The sequence below is a fragment of the Tubulanus polymorphus genome, chromosome 8 (assembly GCF_964204645.1).
Source record: "Tubulanus polymorphus chromosome 8, tnTubPoly1.2, whole genome shotgun sequence".
NCBI classification, from domain to species: Eukaryota; Metazoa; Nemertea; class Palaeonemertea; order Tubulaniformes; family Tubulanidae; genus Tubulanus; species Tubulanus polymorphus.
This window is the reverse complement of record NC_134032.1, coordinates 6,269,294-6,286,521: the sequence shown is the minus strand read 5'-3', so window position 1 is coordinate 6,286,521 and position 17,228 is coordinate 6,269,294. Positions and strand designations below refer to the sequence as shown.

General features: G+C 37.5%; 2 protein-coding genes and 1 pseudogene across 5 annotated transcripts in view; 1 reads left to right on the top strand and 2 right to left on the bottom strand.

The window, feature by feature from the left end:
* LOC141909587 (signal transducing adapter molecule 2-like) overlaps positions 1-4,628 on the top strand; it is a 31,760-nt gene extending 27,132 nt beyond the window's left edge. For all 4 annotated transcript variants that reach the window (XM_074800055.1, XM_074800054.1, XM_074800053.1 and 1 more), the window contains exon 15: positions 145-4,628. In XM_074800055.1, coding sequence (XP_074656156.1) covers positions 145-286 — 142 coding nt within the window. In that variant the 3' untranslated portion in view covers positions 287-4,628. The remainder of the gene's footprint in view (positions 1-144) is intronic.
* Positions 4,629-5,878: 1,250 nt separating this feature from the next.
* LOC141910301 (carbohydrate sulfotransferase 11-like) lies at positions 5,879-7,582 on the bottom strand. Its single transcript, XM_074801034.1, has 2 exons — positions 7,511-7,582; positions 5,879-6,721 (listed from the first exon to the last, which is right to left on the bottom strand). The coding sequence occupies exons 1-2, from the start codon at positions 7,580-7,582 to the stop codon at positions 5,879-5,881; spliced, it is 915 nt and encodes a 304-aa protein (XP_074657135.1).
* A 6,964-nt stretch (positions 7,583-14,546) lies between these two features.
* LOC141910422 (5.8S ribosomal RNA) lies at positions 14,547-14,685 on the bottom strand (annotated as a pseudogene).
* Between the last annotated feature and the right edge of the window lie 2,543 nt (positions 14,686-17,228).

The following is a 17,228-nucleotide window of genomic DNA, read 5'->3' as shown; positions in this document are numbered from 1 at the left end:
CAAAATTCTAACCGAACAAATTGATGTTTAATAAACTGATTAAACTGATTATTGATGAAATCATGGATCAAGACTTCTCATGGAGAGGATGTGTGATGTAAGAACCTAGGATGCATCTTATTTCGACGTTGTTTGTTTTTTCAGCCTGGCCAGTAATGGTGCCATGTATCCATCGGCTCTTGGATCGACGTCGGATAGCGTGTTAAACTACTCGCTGCCGCCTCCACATCAGCACCAGCAACTTTATCACCAGCAGGCTCAGCCCCAGCAACAACCATTACTATAAAGAAACACTAATAATGATGACTTTTTGTTTGCGGCATTCTTCGTAAATTATACGTAGTTTTCTTACATGTGTGTGTTTGTGCGTGCGTGCATGGATGAAACCAACTCATGATTATCCATTCACCGTTGGAGCGTGGACAAATACGGACACTTTGAATGTTTGAAGTGTGCGGCAGGTAATTATGCCTGTGCGAAGATTTGATATGGAAGAAAAAACAAACAATTATGAGGAGAAGCTAAGAGATTAGCGACATTAAGACCCATTTCTAAGAGCCATTTTCCAAACTTAGGGAGTTGTGACTTTTTCGACTCAATTGGAAATTAGTGACGTTTCTACTCAATTCTATGAACTATATTCAAAAACTAAGAGTAGTGGCATTGATGTTTATTCTGTGAGCTATTTTCCAGTTTTGGAAATGATTCCTAGAATTGAGTCTAAACTTCACTACACTTTCGGTTGCTCTTCATAATTGTGGGGTTTCATCCTTCGATTGAATTATACAGTCACTTGTCTATGGAGACTGGCAAAGATTGTATAGTTTGCAATTACTTATTGTTGTATCATATTATACATGAATTAAATGCAGGGGATGTGAGCTGTACTTAGGTCAGGTGATTGTGAGGGTTGAATGAATGGTTATCTAAATTTGCATTATACAATTTTATCTCAATTTTCAAGATATTTTTCTTCAAATAATATGATTTTAATTTTACGTTTCTGCTAGACTCATTAAAAATTACCGCGACAACAACAAAATTTTGTGAAAATGTTTGTGTTTTGATAAGTCAGAAAAACCTTGTCAATACAAACGTAGGGCGTAGAATTTTCTGGTCTCCTGAAGATTGTTGTAATGTGGTTCAGCTTATGATAGATTTATAAGAAAAAGTTTTTCTGGTCTCCTGAATTTGCTGTAACGAGGTTCCACCACATTATTATCATCAATATTGACAATCTTCCCTTTGTAAATGCCTTTTTTCAAAATGGTCATGCTCTGGCCCCTCGCGATCTGCTTCTTGGGCTGATTCACTAGTGTATATGCAAATGCAATAAAACAGTCAAACATATATTTCAATCATTATGTTGACGGCTGTTCCAAATAGTGACCTACATTAAGTAAATCTAATTGGAAATACAAATTGGGACTCAAAAAAGAGACTTCTGTTATGTGATAACTTTCCCAAAGACTTACTCTTAGTACATTGAATTAGAAATTAACTGTTAGGGCACAAAAAATAGAAACGACTTCAGCAAATTAAGACATAAAACAATGACAACTTCGGTAGAACAACTTATCAGATTATGACCTGACAAAATTAGGACTGTAGATTGTTTTGGGTTTTTGATTGTATAAGATTTAATTAGAAGACAGCACGTATGACTTCATGATACTAGTTTCTTTTCATTTCATGTGATAATATGTCTAGTTTGTACATGTATGCTATTGTACTGATAATGATGATAACAGTTATAATATATACGCTAACAGATTGATATGTTATTGAATAGATGTACTTTTTCGTGTCATATAAGATATGATTTTCACGTGTGTGGGAGTGTTAGCAAATACTACGAGAATAGGAATAATGGTGGATGGGTGTGTCTAAACTTCTGAATTATGCACTATTTCTGAAGTGAAGAGAAAAGAGTGATATGGGTGCTATATGTTCATAGGCCCACCTTGAAGTTGCTGCACTTGCATCTAAACAAGTGGTGGGCAAATTTTGAACAGGATTTTGAACTATGAATTGTTTTTAGATTAGAGTTACTCTTAACAACTGTTGAACTAGATCCTGAGTCCAGAGTTTATTCTAACTCACGACTGGAACTGGATCCAGGTTACGCAGTTGTGAGTTGATATTTGACGCACTGAAAATGGACTAAATTTTCAGAGTAGACTAACTCACATTTGTGGAATTGGATCCAGTTAGTTCCAATTCGTCATTCACATGGTTTTATCATTTTGGGGTCCATGTTTTAAGTCAATATGTCACGGAGTAATAATGTAGTTTTAATGTCACTGTGTTGACATTGCTTTGGAACAATGAATTTAGACCTTATTAACACTCTCGGTTAAGTGGGGTATATGGTCATATTTTGAGCATGTACGCCTATACAGCGAAACTGGCTAAAGTCGTAGTTGGGGTGATCATTATGTTTAATGCTGATTTATCCATGGACTCTTTGTTTCCATGATCTATCCAAATGATGACCACAGACTCTAAAACAAAATCGTTTTAGAGTCAATGATCAAACTTAATCCTGGAACTGATGGGTCCACAGGGGCATATCCAAGAATTTTGAAAGGGGGATGGGGGTTAAAAATCATCACATCATGCACGTCTTGCTACATGAATGTGAGCTCTGTGCTCCTTTAAGGGGATTTAGGGGCCCAAGAATATTTTGAAAATTGGATTATTTTCTAAATATCTAGATTGATACTAGCACAAAATGACTGGCACTGAGTTGCCAGTGTATGTGTAACTTTTCAAGCCAGGTTGTGATATCTTGGCAAAAATAGGGGGTGGACCGCTTTGGCCCCCATGGATCCGCTCCTGGTTGAGAGGGGTTTGTACAGGCAGCGGATTGCTACCTGTCTAAGCCTACTACGGTACTGGACTGTCACTGGATTCTTTTGATCTGCAATATTTGTGTAAATAGAATATTATTATTGTGATGATTGTAATGGAACTTGTAAATATAATGTCAAACATGCGTGATGTTAAGTTAATCGGTGTGTTGAAGACATGGGCATCACGAGACTCTACCACGGCAAGAAAACTCTGCCCGAATATAGAGCACAGCTTAGCCACAAAATTCCATCAGGTTCGAAGAAGGATAATGACCTATCAACTTAGCTAGTGTGTATAAGCTTCAGGGGGAAGAATGTAGGGGCGGATTAAGAGGATGCGCACACCCCTTAAATCTGCCCCTGCCAGGTACTTAGTGTCTCCCGACTCATGATGAAAATTTCATCTTTCCTGTCAATTACGCAATTTCAATGTATTTAGGCCTACCTGCATGTACGGTACATGTGCGCACATATACATGCACTTGTCATTTACGTGTGGCTGTTGGGGTTCTAATTTTTACCATTAAGAAGGCCTACATTTAAGCATACATGTAAACTTCGCCTAACTAGGATAAAATGGGACCGTGGCAAAATTGGTCCGAGTTGATAATCGGAAAATACATCTGGAAGTCGGAAAATAATTTCGAGTTAGTCAAAACTGGTGCCTTTATTTATATACTGTGGAGTTCGAACAGTGGAACTATAGGTTCGGAAGTATCCACAGTTACGCGAAAGTCCGAGTACATGCCAAAAATTATACAGGTCTCCTCTCACATAGTTCCCACAGAACAGGGAAATTGGGATGAACTTGTGAATTTTAAAATAATAATTCCCAGTTTGGAAATATTGGGAATTTGAAAAATGTTCCTCAAAAAGAGCAATTCGGGAAATTTTGGAAATTCATTACATTTCACGTATTGCATTTGCCAAGGGCAACTTTCATCAGCAATTTCCCTTGAAAATCATATTTATCAACTAGTCACCGCTAAAATGTTGACTGTAGCATGACAATATGTGTTTATTTCCATTTGGGAAAATTGAAAAATCATCCATGTAATACTTGGGGAAAAACTTTGGAATTTTTAATTCATATAACTATGGGAACCATGCTCTTTACTACTCGAATCCTCTCATCCGTTCAACTTAGCATATGTTGAAAGTACTGTAAACCCCCATATACCGCCCTGCCATTTACCACCACCCCCATCTACCACCAGGTTTGCTCAATGTACATCTCTTCACAAATACATAGTAACCATGCATGTGTTTAGTGCTTTGATCAGTAGGCTACCGTTAGTAGACTACACATAGCTCATGGAGAGCTTACGTACACAATCTCCTGCTTGGTTAGCGATCCTAAATAGCCGACTGTTGCCCGTTAACAAGTTTATTGATTTTTCTATCATCGAATGTTTGCATGTTTTCACGTTCGTTTTGTCTTCTTTTATTCGCGTCACAAAAGGAAATACAATTCGAGCGGCAGTTCATGATCGTTTATTTTTCGCACCAAGTGAATTTTTTTTTAGGTAAAAGAGACAAAAACAAGCTTTAGTTTAACGGAATTTAACGGAATAGTCGAAGGTCCGATGAGTTGGCCTCGCCTTGATTTTAGTCTGCGGAGTTTACTGCATAGGCCCTATACGAGCAATGTATAAAAACCTGTCAACGCGAAAGTCTGGTAATCACTTATTTTCTGTAAATTCTGCACATAAAGTATATATGTATACTGATGTATTATGAGATAATTTATAAATAAAAAACGATCGTTTGAAAACGCGACGTTCCTGAAGTTTTCATCTTTTCTCGTGTCTTTTTATTGGTTTTGTTGGTAAGAAAAACCAATTTGTCCTCGATCGAGCTCAACTGCTGATCAAAGCAGTCGATAGAAGAGGCGAATTTCATCATATCGTAGATGTTCAGTGAAACTAGCCATCGTATATGGGCGGCCATCCCCATCAAACAGACGTTCAAGTCATCACGTGAAGGATAAACCCATAACGTGAAGGATGAACTCATAACGTGAAGGATAAACTCATTACGTGAAGGATAATGTCATGACGTGAAGGATCAACTCACACGTCATCGAGGATAAACCTAAAATGCCACCAGATGGCGTGCCGGTCGGTCGAAATAAATTTTGTTGTGCGCAGGCGTCATGACATGTGAACTTTAATGACTCCAGCATGAGCGTCACTGTAGTTTTTATTAGGTTCGAATCCCAATATTGATCCTTATTTCAAATTGATGACCGTAATGTCGCTGGTCTATTTCATTGGCGCTATTAGGTTCTTATCACAAAAATTATTCATAAATGCGAGTTTTGATTTGGCTCATTTGGCTCACAACTGCGGACGCAACAGGACCAGGCATTCTTCGTTTTTTTGTCAATAATTGCTTAAGATGATCTGTTGTATTTTTTGGGATAACGGGTTGAAATCTTGCCGGCAGTAAGCTAAAAATTTGAAATATATCGCGATATATGAATAAATACACAATTTCAGGATTCGAACCTATTAGCACATACTATAGATACTGGGGCTTTCAAAGTTTATTATTTCCTATTTGAGATAATAAACCGGCAAACAAATAATGCGGCAAACAAAATAAACCAGCGACACTTCATCATTTTCGGGATTCGAACCTAATTCCGTACGTTGAAACTTATTAAAGTTCACACGTCATGACGCGTGCGCACAACTGAACATATTTCTGATTGATTGGCACGCCATCTGGTGACATAACAGGTTTATCCTTAATGACATGAGTTGATCCTTCACGTCATGATTTTATCCTTCACGTTACTACATTATACTTCATGTTATAGGTTTATCCTTCACGTTATAGGTTTATCCTTTAGCGTCTGTTTGGCGGGGATGGCCGCCCATAATTGTAGCCACTGAGTCATTCATGCTGTGACGTTCATCATGTTATTGTTGATGCCTTCCGTCCGAATGATGACTTACACTTAGTCAATAAGATAAGAAATACAAATTGGGGACTAAGATTAGACACTTCAAGATGCGTCAATCCGTACAATTTCCATAGTCATCGTAACCGAACATTTCGAAGTCCCATTTATAAAATTCGCGAACTTTGTTGATTACTTGACGATCGACCATGCGATAATAATTGTTCAGATACTCCTCCGACGTATGAGGCCTCGCCAGGGCCATGTACGTTAAATTATGTATGCCAAGTTTGCGCATCAGATACGTATAATCTTGTGCGAACGTTTCGTATTTGCCGATGAAGTCGTAGCCCATGTCGCACGGGCGGCACAAGCGATAGAATAAATCCCAATGCTCGTTGTAGAAGTTGCTGAAATTCGTGTCCCAGACTCCATCCGTGACGAAGCGCAGAAAATTCTCGAAATTGATATGCCTACGACCGGGCACGCTGTAGAGGGTATCTCCACCATTTTTGGTCGAATCGTAAACTTTGAGACCGACATATTTGTCCAACATAGGCCAGTAGATTTGCGGGAACTTCGACATGTTGTGTACGTTCAAGAATTTGTCTCTGAAAGCGGATAGAAGTCTGGACCACGGATTCCTGACGAACATGAATCGAATGAAGCTCGAGTCCGTAAGAATTTTGCGGACGTCCCCTTGATTTAAATGAGCTATACTTTCGACGTGGCTTTGATGAGGGTCTTCGCGTCGTCTCAGTTGCATCATTACGAATCTAAGCGTGCTGCTAGCTACTTTCGGCGCGTAGCAATACACGAATTTGTATTTACGGTTGACCAGCATGGCGCGCGTGTGTAACAATCTATTTTCCAGGAACGGGAAGCCCTGTCGTCTGCAAGCGGCCAGCAATCTAGCTTTCCGTTCCGCCTGCTGTTTCCTGATCAACCGTTCGATTTCCTATGAGTAAGAAATGATTATGTTTGAATAGTAGAACATGGGTGGGATCTAGGAAAATTGGAAGGCGTGGGTCTGAAAAAGGAATGTAGGACATTTTAGGGTTAAGCAGCCACGCATTTTGGCGTTCCCAAGTAACGAATTACAATTGTGGTGTTTATTCTATGATATATACATCAAGTATCATGTCTCTTATTTAATGATTTTCATGTCATTTTACTAATGAATTTTTAGTGGATGTGCACTACGTCATAAATATTGGTACTGGTTGCTAGTCGATACAATGCAATACCTTTGTCGACATTCAACATATTCAAATTCAAAATACTTTATTGATCCCTTAATCTGTTGACGGGCGAGATATGGGTCCGGATCCTTTAGCTTATACCTCTTTTGAAAATGTCTGTTCTTGAGTGGGTGAATATCGGCATTGTTTTATCCAATGAGACCTAAAACAACGAAAAACATCGTTTACTGAAACGAGTTTACCTAGTCAAATCCCAACTGGATACAGAGTCAAATGTCGAACTGGATCCACAGTCAAATGAAAACTCACACAACTGTGGAACTGGATCCAGATCCAAATCAAACCTATACAACTGTAGATAATAGCATTTTACGGCATACTCATTACTACGAAGTCCCCATATCCCAAAATCGCGTTTAAGGAACATATAATCTCAATCACGACATTGAGAGTGCTAGTGGTTCTCGCCACTCAAAGAGGGCTCCTTCAACTTAAAAACGAAAAGAAAGAAGTTCAACGTTCGAAGATTTAGAACCGGAGAGTACCTCTAAACTGTCCAATATGATGCGGGACATGACGGGAAACTTTGACTCCCTTGCTAACATGAAACAAGACATATTGGATACTTAAAATGTACGGCTCGATAGTCACACTAAAATGATCCATTATTTGATGCATAGTACTGAAGAGAGACTATATGACCTGGAACAATCGAATAAAGCCAAATTTACAGAAATTACAGATCTGAAGTCCCAACACACACGTGATGTTGCTGAATTAAAACGTGAAATGGAGCAACAAAAATCATTTGAACGACTTCAAACGTTATTGAAAATAACCAATATTCGAGAAGGAATCACTAAGTACGTAGTCTATGGAATACCCGAGAAACAGGGCGAGAATTGTACTAATTTAATTGTCGAAACACTGAATAATAAACCATCGTTGGAAACACCAAATAAAATCTCTAATGATGATATTGAACTGTCCCATAGACTGCGTAGTAGGGCCCCTAAATTTGTTGACGGTGAGAAAAAACCCCGGATGACATAATAGTTCGTTTTGTGAACCGAGGTGTGAGGGACTCTATTATCAAAAAGCGCACATTATTGGAAAAAAAACAAAGTTAGTGATCAAGGAGGACTTATGCAGTGAAATTGTAATGCTCGTAAATCGCGCGGTTAAATCGGACCTATACACAAATGTCTGGACAGTGAATGGTAAGGTGATCGCGTTGACAAAGGATGGTAACAAAAAGCGCCTTCAACTTTACGAACCATTAACAATATAAACTTTGTATTCACAAATTCTCATTATATATGTAATTGTATATATGTTTGTATATGAGATTCCTCGTGAACTTATTACCGCACATTTAATTTAACTATTACAATTTAGAATAATTTCGTAAGGATGTAATATGGCTATACTTAACATAAGTTATATTATTATATCAATTATCTATCAAACACCATGTTGTGGTGTTTTATTCTTGTGCATATTTTTTTCATTATAAACTTTCCCTTTATTGTGCATGTTTGGACAATTTCCCATAAGGATGAGCATATAAGTGTAAATGTAAGAATTAATCAATTTTTCCTTGAATATATGGGTATACATAAATATTATAAATGTATTAGTCTTCTCATATTTTGTGTTTACAGCTTCTATAGCTTTATACTTCAACACCGAGAAAGTGTTAATATTATTTCAAATAAGTACCGTATATGATTAATTTGATCTCGTCGGTAATGAATTTAGGGGAAAATAATGCGTTTGATAATAATTGTAATTATTATCAAGTAAATTCATTGAACAATATACCAATTGGTTATAATTTTTCTCTGCTCCATGTAAATATGAGGAGTTGTAACAACAATTTTGAGCATTTTTACACCGCTTACAAATCTTTCATTTGTAAGTTTGATATTATCGTTTTTTCCGAAACGTGGACCTCCGATTTAGAAGATAATTCATCCATGTATGATATTGATGGTTTTACAAGTAAATTCCTAAGTAGAAAGTACAAAGGAGGTGGCTCTATATATCAAGAATGATATTTCTTTTTGATGTTTTGAACATCTTTTTATTGAACTATCTAATAATGTGTATTGGAGTGGTATATAGGACAGGTAGTGGTTTGAACGATTTTAATAGAGATTTAGATTTACTGTTATTAAAAACTCACTAAAAATAAGAGATATTTTATCATGGGTGATTTTAATATTGATCTATCGCATTCTTCTTCCCATTTGAAATAAGAGATATTTTATCATGGGTGATTTTAATGTTGATCTATCGCATTCATCTTCCCATTTACCTACTACTAAATTTGTTGACTCCCAAGATGTCATATTCTCTTATTCCCCTAATTGATGTTCCTACTCGTGTTACTGATACTTCAGCAACTATTATTGACAATATATTTACAAATGCCTACTTTAACCACAATCTAAGTTCTGGTGCTATTATTTGGAACATAAAAGATCATTTTCCTATATTCACTTGTTTGAACTTAGCTCAATTTGAACGAAATGCTAATAATAAAGTAAACCCCAAATATTTTTCTTATCGTGAAATAAGTGCAAGAAATGGTAATAATTTTAGAAGGAAACTATTGATATCTGACTGGCATTGTATAACGTCCTTGACTGATGCATCAGTTGCATATTCAGAATTCTTTCGTATTTTTAAGAAACTATATGATGACTGTATACCTATTGTTAAAAAGAAATATTCTAAATTTAAAACTGATTCGCATCCATGGATGACTAGAGGATTGTTGAAATCACTGAAACAAAGAACAATTATATAAACGTTATGTTACTCAACGAACTCAATCATCAAAAGCACGCTTCACTTTCTTCAGAAATTTTTATGATAGGCTTATCATCCATGCAAAAAGAAATCATTTTATTCATAAATTTGATCGAGCCGGTAATAACAGTTATACACTTGGAAAGTTATAAAAGAATTACTGAATAGAAATTCTGATAAGAACAAATATCCAGATGATTTTAAAATCAATAATTAACTTATTTCAGATCCCGATGTAATTGCCAAATCTTTCAATGACAATTTCGTTAATGTTGGACCAAATCTAGCCTAATTGTTTTCCCAATCAATCAGAAAGTTTTGAAAAATTCATGAATCCTCAGCTTGATCATAATTTATTTCTAAATCCAATTCTACCTCACGAAATAGAATTAATAGTCAGAAACTTTAAATTGAAAAATAATTGTGGTTTTGATGACATTAACCAAAAAGTATTGAAAAGCGTAATTGATACTATTTCTAGTCCACTAGCGCATATATTTTCAATATTTGTTTTTCTGATGGTACCCAGATGAGCGATAACTTGGATAACAACAAACACTCAATTGGTATTTACTTAGACCTTTCACGAGCATTTGATACTTTAGATTATAAAATTCTCCTAGCTAAATTGAATGATTATGGCTTTCGCGGAGTTGTACTAAAATTTTTTTCCAGCTACCTTGAAAAACGATTTCAAGTTGTGATTCATATTTCCCCTCCGCAAAAATTAACCTGTGGAGTTCTGCAAGGTTCGATTTTAGGTCCCATACTTTTTCTTTCATATATTAATGACTGTATCAACAGTTCAAATTATTTCAGTTCATAATGTTTGCAGATGATACTTATGCCTTCATATCTCATAAAGATTTAAAATCTCTAGAATTTTTGGTCAACAGGGAATTATCAAATTTAGATATGTGGTTTAAAGTTAATTGACTTTCGTTAAATTTGAAAAAAAACTCATTATATGGTTTTCATTCGAGTAAAAAAGAAAAGTGAATTGAAAATATCTATATGTGGAATTTATATTGAAAGAGTTTGTAGTACAAATTTTTTAGGTGTTCAGATTGATGAAAATCTTAACTGGAAGGAGCATATAATGACCATTTCTAACAAGATCTCAAAAAACCTTGGTATTATTCGAAGAATTTCATATTTTATTCCCTCAAAACAATTGTTACAACTATATTATAGTTTGATTCGCCCATATCTTGATTACTGTAACTTAATTTGGACAAGCACTTACCAGACCTATCTTAATAATTTGTTTTTACTACAAAAGAAAATTGTAAGAATTATTTCTAGAAAGGGCTACTTTGACCATACATCTCTACTGTTTAAATCCCTGAAAATATTGAAATTATCTGATATGTCAAAATATTCAAAACTTTACTTACTTTCATCTTATTAGAAATAATGAACCTGTATGATTAAATTTTATTTGGATTCGAATTTATATTGCATGCATTTATACGTATGAGAGATTTCGATGTGATTGTGTTGTGTGAATATGTTGTGTGATTGTTGTATGGCTGTGAAAACTGGGTTTCGGGATGGGTTTAGGGGCCAGTTTCTTACAAGCCTCGGCTTTTTACTGCTCTCTCCTCTCTATTTCTGTTATATATACTGTGAAATAAATCCATATTTATCGAAGTTCAGTCGTCCTTTATTGACCCTAACGAATTAATTGTTCGGAGTATTAGGACCTCGGAATAATGCGACTTCGGAGTAATGGGATCAGCTTTAACTACATTTCATCTGTTTTGGGTTTTCGGAATATGGGGACTTCGGAGTATTGGGATTTCGGAGCAATGGGACTTAGGAGTAATGATGACCCCATTTTACTTACCTTTTTGCTATTGTTGGGAATTTCTCCAAATTCCAAATAGGTCGCTTGGTCGTAAGTCGAAAGAATCCAAACGACATCAAGAACAACACAGCCGTTATAACCAAAAAGCGTCTTTTCCTCATTGCCGAAATTATCTTCTGAAAAATCCTAGATATCCATTTGCTTTTAGGCAGGTTAAGATTGGACCTATCCCAGTTGAGGAATACTATCCAGATTACAAACCAGCCCTCAGGTTTACAGATGATGATATCGCGGAATGGAGAGCGTACTGGTCGAAATAAACGCGCTCAAAGTGAATTCCAGAATCGGTAGAAACCAATCGAAACCTGCCAGAGGTAGGCTAGGTTTAAGTATTTTGTAGATGGATGCTGATTGAAACAATACGACGATCATATGTTCGCTATCGATTAGCTTCGAAGCTTCATGACTATTATTTGATTACGGCATAGAGATCGACGACTCTTGTGTGCGATTGAATATACATTTTCACTTCAACAAATACAACGCGCCAGCCCTGCTTTAAAGAACACGTGTTTTATGTAAAACAATCCTTTTGCTTTATCCTAGTACGCGCCCAATGGTGTACTGCTACTTCTGTGGCAATTGCGGATTCCACGTCAAAAAGTATATATGTGTGTATATGTATATGTGTGTAATATGCGTATGTGCATGTATATGTATGTCTTTATGTGTATGAAAGTATGTATATGTATATGTATGTATATGTATGTTGTTCGATAACATTGTTATAAGCTATAGAATCACAATGTGTTAATGATATTTTTAAGTTTTTTGTCATGATATATTTTTTTCCCATAGATTCTCTTTGTTTTTTCTTTTTCTTTATCATGTTCTCTTTGTTTTTTTTTCTTTTGTAACTCAGGTGGGCGGTGCAAACACAAGCACCAAGCTTTTTTGTATCGTCCTCGCTGGTTTGTTCTTATATTTTATATTTACCTACGTCATTGTAACGATTTGAATTTACATGTACATATTATAACCTATTGTATGAATATATAATGTAAAAACAATCGCAGTAAATGAAGTTATTAATTACTCAAACTAGAGGTCCAGGGACACCATGCCCACTTGGGAAGTGGTTTCAAATGCTCAACAATCTAACAATTTCAATATTCAACGCCCCCTGTATACAAAAACCAATGACCTTGAAACTCACCACAATCATAGAACATGTCATATGCTACGATTTTGTAATTGATTGTGATAACAAAATACGCCTCGTTACCAATTTAATATGGAAATACTAAGTTATTCTACAATTCAACGCCCCCTGGTGACCATATTCAAAACCCAATGACCTTGAAACTCGCCACAATCATAGAATATGCCATGAACTACAATTTTGCAATTGATCTTGTTAACAAAATATGCCTATGCACCAATATAATAAGGAAATACTAAGTTATTCCACTATTGAATGCCCCCTGGTGACCATATAGAATAACTAATGTCCTTAAAACAGATCACAATCATAGGTGATGTCATGAGCTACAACTTTCCAATTGATTGTGGTAACAAAATATGCATTGGTACAAATATAATATAGAAATACTAAGATAACGTATTATTCAAAGCCCCCTGGTGGCCATATACAAACACTAATGACCTTGAAACTCTTCGGAGTCATAGAACACCTTATAATCTACAACTTTCTAATTCATTGCGGTAACAAAATATGCTTAGGTATCAATATAATGTCGAAAAACTTTTTCCCACCTACGAATAAGTACCTATAACACCAAGATGGCTGCCAATTTCGTCATAATTGGCTGATCAAAAATACCTATCTCAGGTATAAAACAGCCCTTTCCAAAGAATTCGGGCCAAAATGGATACATTTTGGGCACTAAAAAGGTCATAGGACGGCCATCTTGAGTCCGATCGACCCAATTTTTTGTTATGCTAATGGGCCCTGGGGGATTCAAATATATACGAAAGATCAAGGTAATTGATCAAAGCGTCTTCAAAATTTCCCTCAAAAAGTTCAAAAACGTATAAAAAGTGCTGATTTTGGCGCAAACAACAATGGCTGCCAGTCGGCCATCTTGAATCTGAGAAGGCCAGTTTTTGGGCTAAAGATGTGTTTAGGGTAGATACATGTGTAACTCAAATATCAAGACATTACATTGAAGCGTCTTCAAAACTTCCCAAAATAACTGGATTCCGTCTACGGACGGACGGACGGACGTCCAAACGGACGAACGGACGGACGAAAAGTGAACGCATAGCCCGCTGGGACTAAAGTCCCAAGTGGGCTAAAAAGTGAGGATCCACCAGGTGGCGCTACTTATTAGTAACTCCGATGGTAAAGTCGGGACTGCAAACATGCACAGAAGAGATATCACTTAAGGAGAAAAAGATAGGGTTTCGTTATTCTACTCCTAATTTTGAATCTATTAGGAACGCTTAATAAGAGTCCCATGGGGCTTGACACGACAGCTTCGTTTATAAATGACCTGTCCATCAATCAATTTCATATTTCAAATATGATAGAAGGGCATATCTAGGAACAGATCCACGGATCCATGGACATTGAAAAGGACAAGTTAAGTATTCAAGACTGGTAGATTTCCGGTAGAGATTTGATGAAAACTGAAAATTGAGCGCGTATGCAGAGCATTTAATGTCATCAGTGTACCGCACATGGGTAGAAGGATCGCAGAGCGCCGTTGAGCACTGTGATAAAACTACCTACATAGGCGGAAGTTTTCCCTTCTCCGTCTCTACCTCTTTCCTACCTTTGTCACAAGTAATACCCATTATTGTAACGGGTGAAAGAATATGAAATACATCAGAGTGAAGGATACAAACTACCCTAACGAGTTAGACGAAACGCATTCGGTCGTGGCAACCTTTACCCACAGTTAGGTACTCCAGGATGGTAGGGCGTGGTAAAGCACTGTGGATAAAACCACTTCCAGGACTGTGCGTTCAAGGTGTCGATGTTCAATGTGTCCTGCAATTCACATTAGTTAACGCAGCTAGCTGCGCTCTTCATCGACGCACGAGCCGAGTGATCCACTGAGTGAAGTTAAAGCCAGGTTTCCTTCCACATGTCCTTCTGTGACCTAATACTATTCGCACCCAAACGCGATATTGTAAATATTGTTTTAAATCGTTCAGTGAATTTGAGATCATTGTGGATAGCTTTCCAGAGGCTGTTCAGGGGGCAGATTTGAGAGCCTTCCAAAATTATGAAACATTCTCGAGTAAGTAGGCCTACACAATGTGGAGGACTATCTGCTAAATCCTCGTCTGCATTTCGTATTCCCTGGACCTGACTTGGCCTGGACTAAAGAATTAAAGGAAAAGTTAGAATTTGTCAGTTGCCCCGATTGCTAAAATTGTTAAAGCACTCGCCTGGCAAGTGAGAGATCTACTAGAATTAGCCACAACTTTTCGGTTTCATTTGATATTTTTCAATTCTTTATTACATCATATCATAACATATGGTGGCTGATTCGGGCCATACTAAAAAAGTTTTTTGTAGAGCGACGTTAAAAACATTTCACAGTGGCCCGTTTTTTGACTTTTGGTTTTCTCGCGTGAGAAAACCCAAAAACGGGCCAATGTGAAAATTTCCTTGCTGTAGTTGCTGTAGCCGTACATACAATTTTTTTAGTATGTCCCGAATCAGCCACCATACATAACGGGGACATGTATATGTAACGTCAATTTCCTATTTCTGGAAGCAGCCCTCGACCTTGAGTCTCGTACCGGTGACGTGAGGCGGATTTGTAAACTGAACGAAGCAGCAGCGTTTTGTCTTCGTCGCTTCCAACCGTAGCGCCGTCGCTGTTAAACGCACTCTGTGACGTACTTCACCAAGTGCGTCGGTGCCGGTGTTACCTGCGAATATCTGAAAATTTGAAGTGAAATATGAATTGATTTGTATTATTTCTTAAAAGCGTATAGCTGGAATTTTCGCACTATATAAGCATTGTCAGGGTTTTCCGTTCGGCAGAATTTCCTGCTGTCATAATGATAAAAATAATCACACATCAACTCTAATCTTTGCACAACAATAAAGACAAATAGGTTGATTTTTAACTTTTAAGATTAGTTTTAAAAGGTTTGTCTGTAAGGCTTGTTCTAATATGACTGACTATGGGCAGTCGATTCCATAGTGGGCGGGTGCGCAAAATTTAGAAGCCATTTTCCCAAAATTTCGCTATCGTTGATTCGGCTTTTTTCCTCTCAAAATAATCATTTTGCAGAGTTCAGTGTTCATAGGTAAATAATAAGCTATGTTATCATCATGACATCTTAGTAACTCCGGCGGATCGCTCAGTCGGCATAGTTAATGGTCAAAATTAGGGCGGTTAAGAAAGAGACGATTGGAAGACGGTTAATAGGAGGGTAAGCCAAAAGTCCGAGTTGATCGTGTCTGAATACTAGATGAGGTTGCCCTAACTGCTATAACTCTTGGACCCAGTTCTACTGTTGTCGATTAAGTTTTAAGTTAGAATTAGTTCATTTTTAATGTTTTAACCCTAGGTGACTGGATGAATCGGTGACCGGCCGACTTGATGACTGGGCGGCTGGATGACTGGACGACCGGCCGACTGGATCACTGAGGGACTCGATGACTGGACAACCGGCCGACTGGATGATTGGACGGCCGCCGGCCGACTGGATGACCGCCGGACGACCGGATGTCTGGATAACCAAGTTTGTAACCGACATTGTAAAAGCCGGGCGCACACTAGGCGATTTCTCGGCAATTTTCGTCGCAAGCGACAAAATCGCCGAGAAGTCGCCTAGTGTGCGGTCACTGGCAACCATTGTCAGCCGACAATTCGTCGCCGGCGACAAGATCGCTCAGTATCTGGCATGCTAGATATTCGGCGACAAGATCGCCGAAGGTCACCGAGGATCGGCAGCAAATCGCGTAGTGTGTGGCTACTAGCGACGAATCGCTTCGAATCCAATCAAAAACAGCTAATCAGCGCCAAGATAGAAATCATGTGCATTCACAAAATTGCGGCCCCGACAGACGAACAAGAATCGGCATGGGATACACTGAAAGAAGACAAATTGGTGGAAATGTGGTCGGAAAAGCCATAAAGATTCGATCACTTTTACCTTGGGATTCCCGTTCCCATCTGTGAAATCATACCATCTATCATCGTTTCCCGGTTTCTGGTATTTCAGATGGTATTCTCTGACCTAGATAACGCCTATGTGGTGGATCGTTCCTTTGGTGACGATCGGGTGAATTTCATCCGTTCTACGGAAGTCTTATTCCAGCCAAACTTTAGCGGCGTAAATATCCCATCCGTACGGGTCGTCGAAGTACAGACGATCGGCTGTTACATTCAGATGTTTTCCGTTCTATAAAAAATGCGTTCGAAACGTATAATCATTAGTCAATGGATGGTTTAATTGACGCCGTTTAAACCGTTAATGAATATTTCCACACAGGTCAAAGTAACGCTGCCACTGCTCACTAAACGCCAACATTATTTTCTAAAACGTGATGAATAGTCATGTTTCGTACGCCATAAAAACCGTTACAATAATGATTCCATACGTTGATGCAATGAGTAGTTTATGAATCGCGGTGCACAACATCA